Source organism: Numenius arquata, chromosome 26 (assembly GCF_964106895.1).
Source record: "Numenius arquata chromosome 26, bNumArq3.hap1.1, whole genome shotgun sequence".
NCBI lineage: Eukaryota > Metazoa > Chordata > Aves > Charadriiformes > Scolopacidae > Numenius > Numenius arquata.
Window position 1 is genome coordinate 188,411 of NC_133601.1, and position 18,632 is coordinate 207,042.

The window sequence follows — 18,632 nt, forward strand, 5'->3', positions numbered from 1 at the left end:
TCTGCCCACATGGGGCCGCAGGCCGCCCCCGGCAGCAGGCCCCGGGACGGCGGTGCCCACTCCGGCTGCCCTGGGCGCGAACCGCCCGCCGCGGCCCGGCCCGGCGCAGCCCCGACTCCGCGGCTCCTCCCGGCGGCGGCCGTGCCCGCCCCGCCGCGCTGTTCCCCGCGCGCGCCCCCGCCCGCCGCGGGCTGTTCCCCTCCCGCGCCCCCTCCCCCCGCAGCAGAGCTCCGGACCCAAGATGGCCGCCGTGTCAGTTTCGGGCTTCGCCGCCGTTCGGCCTTTGCTTCTCGGTTCCCGTCTCTCGCAGGCCTCGGTGAGTAGCGCTGGCGGGATCATCTCGGCTCGGGTGCCCGATGCCGGGGAGCTCGGGGACAGGCGGCTGGCGAGCTCGGTGGCCCGGGGAAGGGGAAGGCCCGCTGGGCGCTCCAGGCTCGCGGCCTGTTCCGGCCCCGCCGCCGCTCTGCGCCAGGCCCGGACCCGGCCGCCCACTCCCCTGGGGCCCGCTGGGCCTACACCCTGGGGAGGCGGCGGCTAGGGCAGGGCGCGGATGAGGCGGGTGGTGCGGGCTGGGGGGTCGTGGGCTGGGCTCCTCTCTGTCTCCGGCGAGAGAGAGCGCGGTGGTGAGAGGCGGGCGCGGGCCCGGCCGAGCCGGTGCGAGGAGCCGGGCTGCGCTGACCGTCTGCGCGGGGGGGGACAACGGTGCGCGGGCCGGCCGGCTGCCGGGGCTGCGGCCTGCGCCCCGTTCCTCCCGATCCCGCCGGTGCGCGCCTCTTGGGGCGGCGTGTGCGGGGCCGGCCCGCGGCGGGATGGGACGGGCGGTAGCAGGTGCAGGGGCCGCTCCTCGCGCCGGGACCGTCCCGCCGCCGCCCCGGGCGCGCCGGGCGGTTACGTAACGCCGTACGCAGGGAGCCTGGCCGCGGACGGGGCCGGACCCCGGTAGCGCGAGTGCCACGCCGGGCGGGCGGGCCGCGGGGACCGCGTTTCCCTAGACCTGCGTTGTTGACGGGGTGAAAGAACTCCGGTCCAGCGCCGCGTCTGTTGTGGTCCGAGCTGTGGTCCCGGCTCCCCGGGACTGGCTGCGCGGAGCGGTGCCGCCGAGTCTGATGTCTGTATGCAAATGTGCTCCGTGCGCTCATAAATTCTGTACTTACTAGAAAGCAGAATGGGGGAACTGTGTTGACAACAAGCTCCTGACTAAAATTTCCCTTGCAGAAAATCGCTGTTCCTTGTAATAAACAGTTTATAAATCCTTCTCGGTTAGTGTACTTTTGCAATAGAAGTTCAGAGCAACAGACTGTTACCACACTTAGAAAAAGTCTTTGTTACAGACAACTAAAGGCTGTGAAGTAGAGCCTCATACCCTTCCATCTGCATATTTATTAGTAGAGTCATAAGCATTCCTCCTTCATTGTGTATGGTCACCTGTTACTTTGTCCTCAAGTGTTTTCAGCGTACCTCGTCTATACTGATGATTATAATGTTGTATTCTTCTTTTCTATGGTCTCTGAAAGTGGAACATTTAATTACAATCTCCAGCTGTGTTTCTTCACTTTTTTCTTGATGGAACAACTGTCATTGCTTTTCTTAGCAGGAGGGAATCAGACCTATGATTACACTCCTGGAAGTGCTCTGAAAGTTTCTTGCTGTTTGCTCAAGACTCTTGGCTATTCCTACTGCTTTCTGTTGAAGTTTCAGGCAGTGTTGAAGAAAGTTGCTGCTTTTTTTAACATCTTTGTTGTGGGTTCTCCGCCACCCCCAATATTAATTTAGGTTGTGCTCAGCAATGATTCAAAACTTGATATATAATTTATACTTACTTATGGGTTGAAATTAAAAGGGCACACTTCTTTCTCTAGGTTATATGGAGTTATTTCAGTGTTAAGTCATGCTTTGATTAGTAATGAAGATAAAACCTTAAGTATTAATTCAGTGTTTCAGAACTGTAGTAGTGGATTAAAACTCTGTGATGTGTTTAATGAATTAATGTTGGCTGCTAATTTTTTTTTTTTTTCATTTTCTAACTGTTCTTTAGAAATATCTCTCTTCTTGTTTTCTTCCAGGCCTAATGTTACAGTTCTTCTGAATGTGAGTGTGCAGACCAGAAGCTGAGGTGAGATATGCTAAAATCCTTATACCTCTGGGGAAGAACTTTCTCTGAAGCTGTTATGGGATTTATTGGAAAGAATGAGAAAATTTCTAATTGTTTTGCTTTCCTCTTTTCAGTGTGAAAACAAATAATGTTTGAGAAGGGAGGAGTAATTCAGAACAGAAAACGTGTATGCTATGGTTAGCTGGTTCCCACCATTCGAGAATCTGTTTTCTCATCGTGTGAAACTTGTTCAGCATCGGGATAAAGGATAACGACTCTATGGATATACAGAATTCTTCACCATGGTAAAACTCGCCAACCCGCTGTATACAGAGTGGATTTTGGAGGCAATCAAAAAGGTAAAGAAGCAAAAACAGCGTCCTTCAGAGGAGAGGATATGCAATGCAGTGTCGTCTTCGCATGGTTTGGACCGCAAAACTGTTCTGGAACAGTTAGAGTTGAGTGTTAAAGATGGAACTATTTTAAAAGTCTCCAACAAGGGTCTCAACTCCTACAAGGATCCTGATAATCCTGGGAGAATAGCACTTCCAAAGCCTCGGAACCATGGCAAATTGGATGGTAAACCAAACGTGGACTGGAATAAACTTATCAAACGGGCAATTGAGGGCTTGGCTGAGTCTAGTGGCTCATCCTTGAAGAACATCGAGCGCTTTCTGAAAGGTCAGAAAGATGTGTCTGCGTTATTTGGAGGTAGCGCTGCCTCCATTTTTCACCAGCAATTACGATTAGCTGTCAAACGTGCTGTTGGCCATGGTAGGCTCCTTAAAGATGGACCTCTGTACCAACTCAACACTAAAGCAACCACTAATGCTGATGGGAAGGAGAGTTTTGAGTCTCTTTCCTGTCTCCCTCCAGTGTGTCTCCTTCCCCATGAAAAGGACAAGGTAAGACCCAGTTTGCTTGGGCATTTTCTTGTGATTGATGAAATCTGTCAATACAGAGTTGCATTTTGAGGTCAGTGATTTGTTTAACTGGTGTCTTGTAATTTAGAAATGACTAATGTGCATTTAGGATCCTACTGTGTCCAAATTTTGAAGCACAATCAGAGGAAGCCTAATAGATCGTAATTTGTACTTTGGACCTGAAAACTACAAATGAACTACTGTGGGGAATTCACCTCTTAACACTTCTGTACAGCAGAATTGACTGCATGATAACAGGCTTACTGTAGTTATCTTAGCGAAACATAGGAAGTAAGCTTCCTCACTTTAAGGTGAGGTGGATTTGCAAAGCAAACTTGAGATCATCTCTTATTTTCACATTTTTATTTGGCTGCCAGTTTGGCTTCTTACCTGAATACAGATAATACAGTGAAGTGCTGATTAGCAGTTGCCACCTAATGCTGTTGTAGAAGCTTTCTTTGTTTACAATGGAAAAAATCACTTGCTGTCCCAGAACAGCTTTGTTGTGAAGTAGGAAGAAAAGGTGTATAGGATATAGCAGTTGAAAAGAAGAGTGAAATCAGGATGTAGAGAGCACGGAAATGCTGGAATGAACACTCATGGACTTCTATTCTATTCCCATTTTTATGTTTCGCCCCCCTCCCCCCCGCCCCATCCCCCTTTCTTCCATCCTTCTGCATCCCTAAGATCTTTGACCCTCCACTCCAACCTCAGGATGAGGTTGTTGGAGTGAAATTCATACCTAGTCAGTATCTTTCTTGTCCTTGTGCTACTGTGGAAGCAAAGTAAAATGGAAGTTTTTCTTTGTTTATTGAAGACCAATTTGCCAGTAATTGATATCTTTGCACTACTAGTCTTCAGGACTTCTAGAGTGTGAAAATATTTTTTTCTATCCATAATAGGTACCTTTTTCAGCAGTGTTGGAAATTTTTTTTTGTTATTAATATCATCTTTAGGGATGAGTTGTTTGAGTGTGTACTGTTTGTGTTTTTTCGAGTCAGCCGCACCCTCTGGGGAGAGGGCTGCTTTATGATCTATTATGGTTTGAAGACTTAAAACTACTGTAGGAGTCATCTTCCTAAAAAAAAAAACAAAAAAAAAACCCAAGCAAAAAAAAAAAAACCACCAACAAAACGAAAAAAAAAACCAAAACGGCCCCCCCCCCCCAAAAAAAAAAAACAACAGTGCAGATTTATCACCACCAAAGTTTCTCTGAAGTTCTAATTTAGCTGTGGGAGCTCTACTGTGGACGCAGTACTTAACTAATCAGAGCACTGTGTTGTGGACTGCTGGAACGTAGGAAGTAAGTATTACTGTGCTGAAAATTCCAGCAGCTTCCTCTATCCTTTTTTCAAGTGTTCTGTCTGCAAATGTTTCCTCTGTACTTCTCCAACCGTATCTGTAGTGAAATCAGTATAGCTTTAAAATGGTATGAAAACTGGATGTAAACAAGCCCAGCACATGAGACAGCTGGATTGAGAGTGGTAGTAACAGTGGAAAATATTAGCTGTGCGTATTATTATTAACACAGTGTGTTTTGCAGCCTGTTCAGTCTTCTTGTAATGTGCCAGAACTCAGGACCAGCTTGATATTCTTTCAGATGAAGTGTTCCCTAGGGTTTTCTTAAAATGGGATGTATCACAGATGTGAACGATAACATGGGCTATTGCAAATGCTCATTTTGGTCTGGGGTTTGTTTTCTGTCCCCTGGAAAAATATGTGTATCAAGTTCTTGTGTGTGCATGTGTGTATAAATATAAACACATGCACACATATATATGTATGTGTGTTTTGGGTTGTTAGATACGCTCCCTAATTCCTTTCCACCTGTTCAAGTCTGAGCAGCTTGAACACTAAAAGGATTGATAGTAACATTAGAATGCATGGTAGCCATAGCAGAAATTTAGCAAGTGATTTCTTCAATAAATTCTTCTGATTTTAATTTTTTTTTTTGGTATGTTTTAAACTAACATCCTGGATTTCTGCTCTACATGTACAATCTCTGTTGTGTAACCCATGCTGAGCTTCATACTAGTTTCTTAAGTAATTTTGAAGGTATATTAAAATATTTGTGTAGATTCTATGTAGATTAGTGGCCTTCCAGTCCCTAAAGGGGCTACAGGAAAGCTGGGGAGGGACCCTTGATCAGGGAACAGAGTGATAGGACGGGGGAGAGTGGTTTTAAACAGAACGAGGGGAGATTTAGATGAGATCTCAGGAAGAAATTCTTTGCTGTGAGAGTGGTGAGACGCTGGCCCAGGTTGCCCAGAGCAGCTGTGGCTGCCCCATCCCTGGAGGGGTTCAAGGGCAGGTTGGACTCTTTGAGCCACCTGGTTTGGTGGGAGGTGTCCCTGCCCAGGGTAGGGGGTTTGGAACTGAATGGGCTTTAGGGTCCCTTCCAGCTCTAACCGTTCTACGATTCTGCCAGCATTAATGGCAAGTCAGTGGAAACTAAAAGATCAGTTCCTATTCTACAAGATTTTTAAAGACAGTTTGCTTTTTGGTGGGGTTTGGGTTTTTTTTTTGGTGGGTTTTTTTGGCTTGGTGTTTGTTGTGGTTTTTTTTTTTTTTTAATGCAGACACTGTGATAATCTTCCTTCACTCTGTTGTTTTGTGTTAAATCTGAAGCAGTTATGCAAGTGGAAAAGGCTTACTATGCTGTAGTGATTTTCTTGACTTACTGGGTGCTTGAGAGTGGTGGTGGGTTTTGGCTTTGTTTTGTTGTTTTTTTTTTTTCTTTTTTTTTTTTCTTTAATGGAATTATTAATTACAGATTTTTTGGTACTGTGACAATGTTCCTCTTGATTCTTAGAAAAGCCTTGTCAACAATATGAACAAAAGCTTAGGCTCCCAAACCTGAGAAATCCTAATGACCTGTCTCTTGTTCGCTCTTGTTAATCTTCTGTCCTTGCACTCTTTGGTCTTCAACATCCATTTAAGAACTCTCCATATATCATATGATCCAAATTTATGAATTTTAGAGGTGTAATATTTCTTTCTTTCATTTGTTCAAATGTAGCTTCCACTCTGCTGCAAGTGCTTACCTCTCTGTTTGATAGTAGTGTCACTTTGTTTAGATGCCTAGAAGTGAACGTTCAATTCTGGATAATTTCCTGTGTATTATGAGACTGAGTACCTTGCAGGAGGTCTATGAACATTGAGGCTTAAATTTTTTTTAATCAAAATAAAAATAAAGCAATACTACAGAAGCTTTGTTTAGTAAGCATTGCTTGATTTTTTTCAGATCTTATTTTTTATCTCGATGTTCTGTGAGTACCACATTCTAGTGTTCAAGGGCAAAAACCTTGCAAGTTATCATGGTTTACCACGTAGTAATGACATGCTGCTGGCATTATGGTTTTGAAATCCCTGGCCTAAAAACTGTACTTGGATGAAAACAAGCAAACAGGAAAAAAAAAACCTGCCGATGGGCAGAGTTCAGTGCTGAAATTTGCTTATCTGTTAGTGACAGTTGCTGACAAAAGGTATCCTTAATTTCAGTTATAAGTGCTGTGTGTGCCTTCGCTCATGTGTAGGCTTTAGGGAAGTGGCCTTTTCTTTCTTTTCAGTTTCCTGTAGTTTAGAAGCTAAAGTGGGAATTGCAGTTAAGAGCTATTTTTGCATTCCTTGTCACGTGTTGGACTAAACGCTGGACTTGACTTTGGTGTTTCTGTGATAGGTGACAGACTGGTAAAATTCCTGTAGTGGAAAGAAATAAGGTGGGGGTGGTGGCAAATTGTTGCAATACCTAAAAGTAAAGGGAGTTCATACTGAAATTGTAATGAAAGAGAAGATGGCTGAGTTGCTGCCTCTTGGGTAGGTATCAGGCGAGCACTGTCCCTTTGGCACAGCTGGAAGTGAGGAAGTGTGGTTGTCGGGCCTCCCACGTTAGGTCAGCCAAAGAGGTGATAAGCCTGGAGCAAAGAACGTTCGGTGCTGAGTCCGCCATCCATCAGTGACATCTATAGGGAATGAACAATACTGTGGAAGATAGACTCTAAAATAAGTAATCCCACTGTTACAGTGCAATTTCTACGGTAAAGCCCTGATTAAATATGTGTGAAAAATTTCCTTAAAGTGTAACTGTCTCTTCTGTTTCATGTGTAATTAGTATACTTGCAGACTGAAACAGGGTTTTTACTTTTTAAAGTGTGTTTTTTCTTGATGAAAAATTGCTGTTATGCTAGTATTGGTTCAGAGGAACAGTTTTGTCTTTTGACACTTCCTACTAATTATTATTTTAAAGAATGTTTTTTCTGAGGTGGGAGAAAAATTATTTGGTGCTGATTTGGAAACCATAACTTATCTTTAAATGAATGCCATGTGTCTTTAGATAGCTGATGGCAGACTATTCTCGTCATCCTTATAAAAGCTAAACAGAATAAACAGTGATACTGTTTTAACATATACTGGTTATTGAGATGTCTTTGGGAATAGAAAGGCTTGATGCAAGTATGCAGAAAAAACTTAAGAGAGCATCTTGATGAAATTTTCTGTGATATTTCACCACCACTTCATTGACTTGGGTTTGGGTTTATTTTTTTGTTCATGATTGGGGCAGGTGCTGTAGAGATGATTCAGAAAGCTAATTTTATTCATACTGACACCTTGCATCTCTGCCAAAGGTTACCACAGCCATTGCAAAGATAGAGCATGTGGTGTTCTGTTCCTCAGCTCCTACAGTTTTGTAGCCCAGTTTATTACTATTAAATGAAATTGTTGGTTTAAGTTAATGTTCTGTGTTGTGAAATGCAGCTGCTGCTGGAGGGAGAGAATCTCCGGCAAAGAGACAGAGAGGGCAGCGCAGGGAGTCACCTCTTTTAATATCTCTGCTGTGAACTGGGGCATCATCAGAGGCTTTGGTTGCCTGCTACCGAGTTGGCCATGCAACCTGCTATACCTTTGTTTTATCTGTACCACTAATACCTTTATTTCTTTGCTTACTTTTTGGCACAAAAGGTGGGTTGCATTTGTCAGAAAAGAAAGACCGATTCCTCTCTCTTATAGACACTTAATTCAATATACTCTCTTTGTGCATTTGAAGCCTGAAAAGTAATGAGTATCTGATATTAAATGCGTATTATGTATTTATTTGTGAGAAACTTCTCATGCAGTTGTGTGCTGCATCTTTAGAGTGTTGGGGGAAAGGACTGCAGATTGCAATACTTTGTCTGTTTTGATCAGAAATTTTGAAATAGAAGACATCTAGATAATGATCTAGATAAAGACAGTGTGCTCTGCTTTTATTGACACTTGTTACAGAACACAGGTTAAAAGGCTGTAAGAATTTTTGTAAAATTGTTAATATTAAAAAAAAAATATGTTAACACATCAGCTAACTGAAGGAGACTGACATAATTGACGTACACGTTGGATGTTTCCAGAGCATTTGAAACTTGATCACAGGACAATAGTAGAACTGTTTCTTCCACAATTAAAAGGAAAACACAGATGGTATTAATTGATTTCCATTTGCAGTCTCCTTGAAAACTGTCTTTTATGTCAGTTATAACTGGATATGGCTGTAGCAACCTTTAAGTAAATATCTTAATATTGTCCTGCAGTACAGCTGAGAGTATTAAAACAATATTCTGAAAGCGCTTCCTGAAAAAAAAAATGAGGGGAACTTCTGTGGCGGAAAAATGGAGGAATTCCCCGTGCTGCTGTCTCACGTGTGTTCCTTGTGGCGTGTCTGTTTCCTAGTTTTATGTTGCTGTACGTCTGTTGGTGCTTATCAGTCACTTTAACTGTGGGCTATTGTACATGCAGCATCCTTTAGGCCTTCCCTCTTGCAAATAGCAGTTCTAGATCCCAGTGTGCACTTGTGTTTATCAAAGGAAGCCAAACTTCTTATATCTTTTTAGAAAGTTCATATGCTTTGAAGGCATCCTAGTTGTTTTGAAGGCCCTTAAGCATACAATAGCTATTGCTATATTGTGCCTATTTTAGGTTAATAACTGTTAATTCCATGTCTTAAAGCAAAGGACTGTTCCATTACTGGTAAGGAAGTTATTTGTGGATTGGTTTGTTTTGGGTGGAGTACATAAATGATCTGCAACCAGAGCATTGTAATTACATTTTGAGAGCTCACCCTTGCTCTCCAAGGGTGCTCGTCGAGCTTTAACTCCCAGCTGGAGGAGGATTAGGATTCACTCTCCTCCAGCTGGTTCTGTGGAAGAGAAGGCTGTAGTTCTGTCTAAAAAAAATCGTGGTTGATAACAGATGGCCTCCATCTGCACCCTGTGTAACTCTGGAAACTCAAGTGCTAAAAAATTACTTTGAACTTGATTCACTCAATTAGTGAACAGGTGAAGTAGCTCTTAGTAATAGAGCGAATGTAAGCATGTCAGAAATGTTAGTGTCATGGACAGCTATGAATGGATGCTGTGAGATGGTGCATTTGGGGTGAAATAGTGCATAATGATACTAAGAGGAGCTCTGGCAGTATTTGGAGTAATGGTAACCGAAAGGCAAAGTTTGTGGCTGTGGGAAGACATCAGAAGTTGTGATGAGGACCTGCGTCAGTGGGGACTGTGCTGCGGAGGAAGTGTTTTTAACTGCGTTCTCTGACACAGTTCCAGCAGAAGCTGAGTATTAGCTGGTTAAAAAGGAGGAGACTAGTGCAATGTGTTGGCTGGGTCCCTGTTGTTGGCCCTTTCTGTCCTGGAGATTGGTGACAGATGTGGAATGACAAATCTCTAAAATTTGTTAATAAAGGAACCTTATTTACTACAGCGCGTTAAAGTATAGTCAGAGGGGTAAGAGAGTGGGTGATGGAGAGTACTGCTAAATAAACAACAGCTTGATTCCAGTGCAGGCTTTGTTATGCGGCAAGGGAAGAAAGAGCAGAGAGAGTGAGGGCAAGTAATTCTGTCCCTGCCCTTCCCCTAGTTTCCCAGCAATTTTATCTTAAGACATAGTGGTGGTGGGAAAAACAGTTAAAAAGGTATAAATATTAAATGAAGTAATGTCATTTTAATTGGAAGTTAGGTTCCATGTTCTTAAAATAAGTATAAATACGATATCAACAGAAAATCTAGTAAACAGATCCCATATGTGACAGACTGCTGAGTCCTTTGACCTCTTGTCCTCTCTGGAGTAGGTGGGTAGATATGTTTTATTCCTGCTTGCCTTGTTAAAGGGTTTCAAACTAAATTTACCCTACTGAGTTGTGATGTCATGTTAGTCTTCCTTCCACCTATTTAGGTTTTCTCTTTATTTGTTGTGTGAATTTGACTTAATTTTTCTGTCCTCGCCAGTGTTTTCTGAGTATGTGAACACCTTTCCTTAGAACAGCTACTAATATTGCTTCAGGCATCGGATAAGAGACTGTAGCTCATTGCTTGTTCTGTTGTCCAGGAATCTGGCAGTCTTTCCATTGTTACTTCTACTGTGGTAAATCTGGACTTGTAGTGAGGTTGAAAAGAAAGGAGGGAGAAGGGCATCCAAAAATAATGACCCTTGCGTAGTAAACAGAATCCAGTTGATAATATATTCCCTTGTTTTGAGGTTTTTTTGAAGGTCAGTTAATCAGTCTGTGGACCTATGCATGAACAATTAATTTTGGGTTGAAAATACTGAATCTTCCAAGCATGTTTCTATGAAGACCTATGAATTACCAAAACTTTTCATTATCAATACCTCTATCAGTTCACTGTATTTCTCAGAATTGGATAGAACAGAGTATGGATCTCAGAACATAGCTAAATACCTGCACAAGTGTTATTTAAAATAGGAGAACGGAGCTCTTCCTGTTCTGGAATCTTTGCTTTTAAATCTTTATCAGCAAGTTGAGTCACCAAGCTATCTCCCTTTATCTGTGTGTGAAATGGAAATTATGTCAAAATAAAGGTGTTCTGAATTATAAAGAAAATCACCATTTCTATGCATTTCTGTTAAACTGTCCGGTCTAATCTTAAAAGTCCAGAAAACTTGAGACAGATGCAGCTTTTAGGGGTTTATGTTTATGTAGGTTTGACTTAATTTAAAATCCTTTAGTGATATACAGCCTCTTCCAGGCGTTAGGTTTCTTCTCCGTGTTTGAGATTCAACCCTGAATTTTTCGCAAGGTGGCATTTGGAGTGGAGTGCTGGATCTCTGCACTTGTCTGGGCTCGCAGTGAATTCCTTGAAGGTGTATGAGAAAGGAAAGAAAGTAATTCTGCTGCTCAGTGTTGCAATGACTAAGCTTTAGAAGCTGCTAATAATTAAGATGCAGGCAAAATCTTTAGAACGATCTCAGGAAAAGGTAGATGTCACGGAGAAGGAGAACAGCACTGGGTTAGAACGGTGGGTCAGGAACATGGGACTTTGTTATATTTTACTGTCAAGAGTGTTGTACTGAGCACTGGATTTTGATAGTGAAGAATTACATGCAGAGTGTTTATTTCCTTTTTTTTTTCTCCAATCTCGTGTTCAAGGTGGTAGAGCTTCAAAAAACAAGTAGGATAGTTGCATTTGTGTGGGTATCCAGAGTAAAACTACAAATAGCAGCCTTGTATCAGATATTTTTAACGTGCACTAAATTACATTCACAGTTCCTTTTGTGCCTTCTCTGTTATCATGTTTATGTGGGCCCCTGCATTATATTAAATATTTTTGTTCATTTGTGTTTGTTTTCTAAATGAAGTATTTTCTCTTCTTTTAGGAATGCAGCTAATGTTGAAGTAAAGTGGTATACGGTATCTAAAGATGGAATAATTACCTATATGCACAGAAATTACTTAGGTGTTTGCAAAAGTCTCTTCCCCAAATAATTCTTTATTTTTAGAAATCAAAATCAATACTGAAGTTCCTTATTTTTTGTGAAAATCAGTGTAATGGATGCAAACTGTTTCAACTGTTTCCGATGAGAGGAGTTAAGATTTCAGTTTGCTGTTGATTTGAGGGGTGTATTCTGCTTTTGCAGCTGTAGAGGTCTGTTACTTCTTAGAAATATTATTTCATCTAAAACTGAGTGATACAATCATCTGTTGCTCCTAAGACAAGATCCTTGTTTTCTTGGAAATTAGGAAGCTGGGACAAAGTATACGAGAGAGCTTACAGGATATAGCTTTGGCTAAAGAAAACTTCAGTAACTTTAACTGCCAGGTTCCTGAATCGATGTCAAATGAAGGGAGGTTCTTTATACTGCAAATAAAGAAATTTGAGCCTTCTCCCCCCCCCCCCCCCCCCCCCCCCCCCCCCGGCAGTGTGCAGGCAGGAAGTCTTGGCACATGATTCTGATTGTGATGTACAAATCTTGCATTGTTTTAATCCTCTGATTAGAGGACTCGTTAGCTTTGGGAAGGTTATTTAACAATTGACTGTCTAAATATTTCCAGTTGACATTCTGTAAAGTTCTTATCATGTGCATGTCTAATAGCAAGGCAGTTTCTTCAGTTTGAGTGTCAGCCCCAAGTAGTATCCAAATTGTTTTGGTTTTTTTTTTTCATAGTTTCCAGAGGTCATAACCAAGGCATAGAATTCAGCCTGCATATCCTGCGCTAATATCTAAGCTATTAACCTTCACACTTCACTTTACTCTTGTAGCAGCATTTCAGATGTTCTCTCCATTGTAATGGTCCTTCCTCAAACAGCAGCACTTACTCTGAATGTCCTTTGATTTTTATTTTTAAATTACCCTTTCATGTTTCTCTTAGGAATCGGTATGCATTTCATGCTTTTAATTTCTTCTGTATACTTTTTTATCTTTTTTCCCTTACACTTGTTTTAATATAGTCTCATGCTTTAGGCCATCATTCCGCCATAGAAATATCCTCCTTTCTTTCAAGTGAGACTCAACTAATGAATCGGAGACAAAATATCCATTGACACAGGCAAACATACATACATGCGTTATTGTAATAGTTTTTTTCATGTGTCTATTAAAATATATTTAGCATTGGTTTTTTGAGCACAAAGAGTATTTTGAAGAATTTCTGGTTTTACTCTCACTTTCTTCATGTTTTTTCTTCACCATACTGTCTGGAGAGATCATTAAGAGTTGTGATTTGGTAATTTAAAAAACCTGAGCCCATTGCTGCCACAAGTTGATATTACTGATTAGTATTTCCCAAATTATGCTGTTTTCCCTATATTAAAAAAAAAAATAAATTGTAAAATTACTTTGGTTAATATAAAATTTATTAGTTCTGATTTTATTGATGCATGAAACTGATTTTCTTCCTCAGCCACCGATCCAAAAGGCATGGAACCCAGGCTCTGTGATACCTTGTTTGCCGAAACATGTTTCCTCATGTTTTAAATCATTTTCTTCACCTGGTGTAGGTTGCACTTCCCCTCTGGCTTTTCTGCTTCATCTGCTCTTTCCAGTAGCTTCAGCATTTGAGGCAGACCTTTGCAACAGCGTGGGCTATTTGAAGTGAGGAGTAATGCTTTGTCGCTTATTTAAAAACAGACACACAAACCCCCATTACCTTGCATGAATTCTCAGAAGCCATCTATCAGTGCTCCTGAATGATAACTTCATTGCTAAGAAGCAAATGTTCTGTGGTGGGAATGGTTCTGTAAATACTAGTTGTGGTAGATTTTCTCTCTGGAGGGCTTGCATTTGGGATGTCTCAAAGAGGAAAACAAACAAACAAACAAAAGTTGTTGTGAGCATATGTGTCTCTTTTCTGCTAGCTTTAGTTTTACACCTGCTCGATTCCAACCACAATGACTATTGCAGGCTGATGTGTGATGACGGGGCAAAGACAGTCCTGGTATCTGGTGAGTCTCTGGTGGTACTCAAGCGTCTACAGGAAGTGAAATGCGTTCAGGTTCCTGACAGTGACTGCTGTGATGGTGTGGCTACAGGGTTGGCTCTTAGAGGCATTTCCTACCTCACTTTTCCTGAATTAAGAAAACTACAAAGCAGATGGATTGGCCAAATCTGAGGTTTTAAAATTACTATTTTTTTCCCCCCTACTTTTTCCATAGGCACTTCTCCATGGTGCCTTTAGGAGGGGGTACAGTCAGTGAATCTGTGGAGCACGTTTGGTTTCTAAACATCCTTTGTATAGTAACACCATGTGCTGAGGGGCTGGCAGACTGTAAGACACTGTCAGCCCAATTTGTTCTGGCTCTTTTCCTCGCCGAATCTGGTGACATCACACAGATAGATGTGCTTGCGAGAAAAACAGCAGAAGGAGTTGAATGTCTGCCAAAAAATTTGCAGTATGAAACTGAGCTGGCTGCTTCCAGTCTTGTTTTCACGAATCTTTCATTGTGTGCTTGCATTTTTCACTTGCCAGGACGTTCTTTGCTGAACAAACACAGCAGCAGTGAAATCTCTCCATACTGAGCATAACGCAGTCTCACACAGAAGCTTTGGAGGAGTAGCCTGGTCTCCACGTTCAAAGTTACTCAGTTTAATAAATTATTCTAAACCAGTTTGAATTCTAATAGAATTTCTTTATCCCCCAAAACTGTAGCTGACTTGTTTTTTAAATGTGGTGAACTGTGGTTTTGCAGTTTGTCAGAGGTGGTAAATACAGGAAACATTGAAGCTGTAAAGGACAGTCTTTGATCTGGCTCTTGCAAAGCTAGAGAGTGTTTACACGTGGACATCCAAATCTGAAGGACTGTGGGGTGAACAGGGTGTGCACAAATACTGGCTAGAAGAGATAAGAAAGACTATCTCAGACTGTTAACTATAGAGAGGTTCGATAAAATTCTCTTTGGTTAAATACATTTTTCATGAACTTCCTGCAGAGAATACATGAAATGGTTTATTTCTTCCCCGAAAAGTTGCATGAATGTTCCAGCTTTGCTTTCACAAGGTTGCTTTCACAAATGGTATAGGATAGCTACTGCTAGATGAGGTCAGCTGTGTTCGGGGAGATTCTTTCAGTGAAAAGGTGTATACTTTCTGCTCCTCCTGTTTGCAGAAAAGTATTTATAATCAAGAAAAATAAAAAGAATTTCAAGACAGATAATGAAATTCACTGCTAAGCTTTGCTAGTCAATTACATAGAGAAAAATAAGAGAGAGAACCATAATGTCTTCTAATGCTTCATGAGGAATATGCAGCTATTATGGTCATATAAGCATTTTGTAACTATTACAGTCCCATAGCTGGAAAGCATCTGTAATTCATATGAAGCTATCATTGAATCTGAAACAATTTATATGCGAACTGCTAATACAATAAATTACCCATAACTTGTTTACAAGTCTGCAGGGGCCTTAGTAGTGCTGGTGTTTTGTTTTTTTTTAATGCAAGAACAAAGTATATTGCACTACTACTAGTGAAACAGTCATAGAAGACTCCTGGATGCAATGCTGTGTGGCAGTCATGGGAATATCATTAAAGTTTAGTTACCTGATTATTTGAATGAACTTTATTTGTAAGTCATCTTTTCCTGCAAATTAGATTTCTTCTGGCTAATGTAATTTACTTTGCTGCAGCTACATGAGGATTTTTGGAGGTGAAGTTGGATAGAAGCATGTACAAGGTGAATAGAAGGATAGTTAAGTTCAGTTTAATTATATTAAGTGCACTGCAAATACAAATGCAATGTGGAGATGAGCAAAAGAGAAGCATACAAGTGAAACTGTGAACTGGGAAAGTAATTTTGAAGCGTTTTCTTGCTGAAGCAGGATGACAGTCTGATGGGGTACATCAGACACAAGCTTACTTTGTTGTACCTGTTTTTTAATACTCACTGTTCTTTAGTGCCATGTTGTTGTTACATTATAATCAAACCCTAAAACACTTCAGTAAAATGATCAGCTGCCCTGGATTGCACAGTTGCTTCAAGTTTTCCCTGCAGGTCAAAGAGACAAAAGAAAAATAGTTCTTCCCTTACTCATAGCAGTCAGCATGCAGTAGTAGTGCATACACACAGATGAATGAGAGTAACTGAAAGGACAACAAAAACATTGGAGTTGTTCAGTTCCAGTGGAACTGCCGTGCTGAAATTGAACTCTTAATACCAGAATTTGAGAAAGGGAAATGTTAGTTCCTTTTTACAGCTAAGTAAATCAAAGCAAAGACAAGTGAAGATGATTGTTGTCATCGTTGTTGATAGGATGGAGGTGTCCTTGCTCGCCAGGAGAAAGAGCGTGAACCCTTCAGGGTGCTGCTGCCTGGAGTGAGGTCCTACTCCAAAGGAAAATGAAATTCCTTCGTTAGCAGATTACAGAATTCATGCTCTGATAGACTTTTCTCAGGGAGTGTCTCTGAGACTGCCGTGTTGCTGACTGAATATTATAAAATATTAACTTTGTAGAGCACTACTTAATTAAAACTAAAAGCAAGGACTTGACTTCTGCTTAAAGTTTTGGGGTTTTTTCCACTGTGTCTCTTCCTGTACTAGCCTTTTTCATGGAAGGTGACAGGGCAAAGTAAAGGAGCAGGAAGTTGACATGTTCTTCAGGATGCAGTGGTAAAACCTTCAGCTAAAAGACTTGGAGGGTAGCAGGTAGTTTATATATTAAAAAAAAAAAAGTAGGACTGCAGCTTGGAAAGTTTTCATTCTGACAGCAATCATTGATTTATATAAGTTATACTTATAAAAGATACTTTTATAAATTTGGTATGGTTGTCTTATTTTTTTTTTCCAAAGGCAAACTGCCTCATTAATGTAATAGACTTTTTTTAAAGTGTGTCAGATTATGTAAGTGATTTAGCTCCTAGGTTTTGATTTCCAACAACCTTGGCAGTTTCTTACAGGGGATTGCTCAAAAAAACCCAAAAACACCTCATAGATTTGAGACAGATAAAAAGAAACAATGGGTCAAAGTGTATGGTTTTCTCCTGGCAAAAAATACTGTAGACTGTCAGATCAAAAAATTAGAGCGGAGGTCCCAAAAACACTCACTGATGTGAATAACGTAGCCTGCACTGTTGAATTGATGTTTGCTTGGTGCTGTCTTTGGGATGCGATGGTGTTAGTGATTTTTGCCATCAGGAGGGTAGCTCTAAATAGCGTGCAAATGGGCATAACCATCTCCAGTCTCATCTGAGCTTGGATGTCTGTCACACCTAAGTTTGCTTCCAGAAATGTCTGCTGTCACTTTTGAGATGTCCATTTTTGTGTTAATTAATTGCATGTACTTAATAAGAGATTCAAATGTGTGGGCACGTGTAAGTCATCTGAAACTATATCAAAATTTATCATAACCTTAGACTGAAATGAGAGGAAAATGGATGTTTCTGGGATGTGAAATTGTTTTCACTGAGTCTGTTTCTGGCTAAAATACACATGTAGTATTGTAGAAGTTACGATTTGCTTTATTTAAAAGAAGCTGAAGAGTTTTGTAAATATTTATTTTATTTTTTAAATTTTTTTATTTTAACTGACTGAGCTAATATATGACCAAATATAAAGGATGAATGAACATGCCAAACTGGATGATAAGGAATTCTAAACCTTTTTACTGCAACTTTTGTGGTGAGTCAAGATAATTTCATTTCTTTTTAGAGAGGACCAGCAGATGCCTTGACAGGGATCACTGCAGTCTTTAGTTGTCATGCTGATCTGCTTGTTCACATTACTCAAGGAATTTTCTCTGAGCATTTTCTTATCTGAAAATGGGAATAATGGTACTTATGTACTTTGTGTAGTATTGAAATATGAATAAAATAACAAAAAAAGAATGACTTATTATTTTTATGGGAAAGATGAAGGTTACTTAATTATAACTTGTTGCGAAAGGTAGTCAGTGTTCTTTGAGAAGAAGGGATTGAAGGTGAGAAGATAGGTGAATATTTCTCAGAAGGTAGAGGGTAAAAGTAATTCCTGAAATCTTGATTCCAAAGAAATTAAGGCACTGACAGACCCCCTAATACACAGTTTATCTCCCAGTAAACCTCATATGACTGGGAGCAGCCACCTTTCTGGCACCCAGTGTACAGTCAGTCCCTGTTCTGTTAAAAGAGGATGGGTGTCCCTACAGAGCTGATTTTAGCCAACGTTACTGTGGCCACTGTGACTGGAAAGATACTTCCCGTGGAAGTGAAGGTGCCAGTTTCCCCCTCCCACTTGGATATTACCATTTGTGTGTTTGGCATTAACTATCTACAGTTGTCTTGTTTTCTCCCTTTCTCAAAAGCAGCAGAAACTGGAATCCTTCAATTAACTAAACCTATAAACGTGTTTCAGACCGAAATAGTTTGATGGGCAGGTGATTTCATATTAGTTTACGTTGTCTGGGATTTACCGAAAGGCTAAGATAAGTACTTGTGTTCAGGATGAGGAATGTTAGGCTTTCAATCCAAAGTCATTCCACATTGTGTGGCTTCATTTTGAAATAGCAGATTTCTTGAGGTGTTTTGATTGTTTCCATCTAGTGGATGTTTTAAGGAACACATCACAGTCTATACTCAATCTGTACACTGAAGTAAAGATACAGCTTGAAACTTCCAGTTTCTATGTTACTGTAATATAAACCAACCTATCTCTATTCTGGATATGACTTTTGCTTTGACTTAGCCAGAGTAAAGATTCCTTGAAATTCTTCTGGCATATGCTTCCACACAATAATTAACAGTATGTGCATATGTAGCTGTGCAATATACTCAGAAAAAGGTGTGTGTAAAATCATTAACTATAACATGATACAGCTATACAAAGAATGTGTCTCAAAACTTAGCATAATCTATATTTTTTTTTTGTTTCCAGTGATTTT

General features: G+C 40.7%; 1 protein-coding gene across 1 annotated transcript in view; it reads left to right on the forward strand.

Moving 5' to 3' along the window:
- Positions 1 to 219: 219 nt before the first annotated feature.
- Positions 220 to 18,632, forward strand: part of KAT6A (lysine acetyltransferase 6A) — a 45,857-nt gene continuing 27,444 nt past the window's right edge. The window contains exons 1-3 of the mRNA XM_074164262.1: positions 220 to 316; positions 2,064 to 2,113; positions 2,227 to 2,997. Coding sequence (XP_074020363.1) covers positions 2,395 to 2,997 — 603 coding nt within the window. The 5' untranslated portion in view covers positions 220 to 316; positions 2,064 to 2,113; positions 2,227 to 2,394. The remainder of the gene's footprint in view (positions 317 to 2,063; positions 2,114 to 2,226; positions 2,998 to 18,632) is intronic.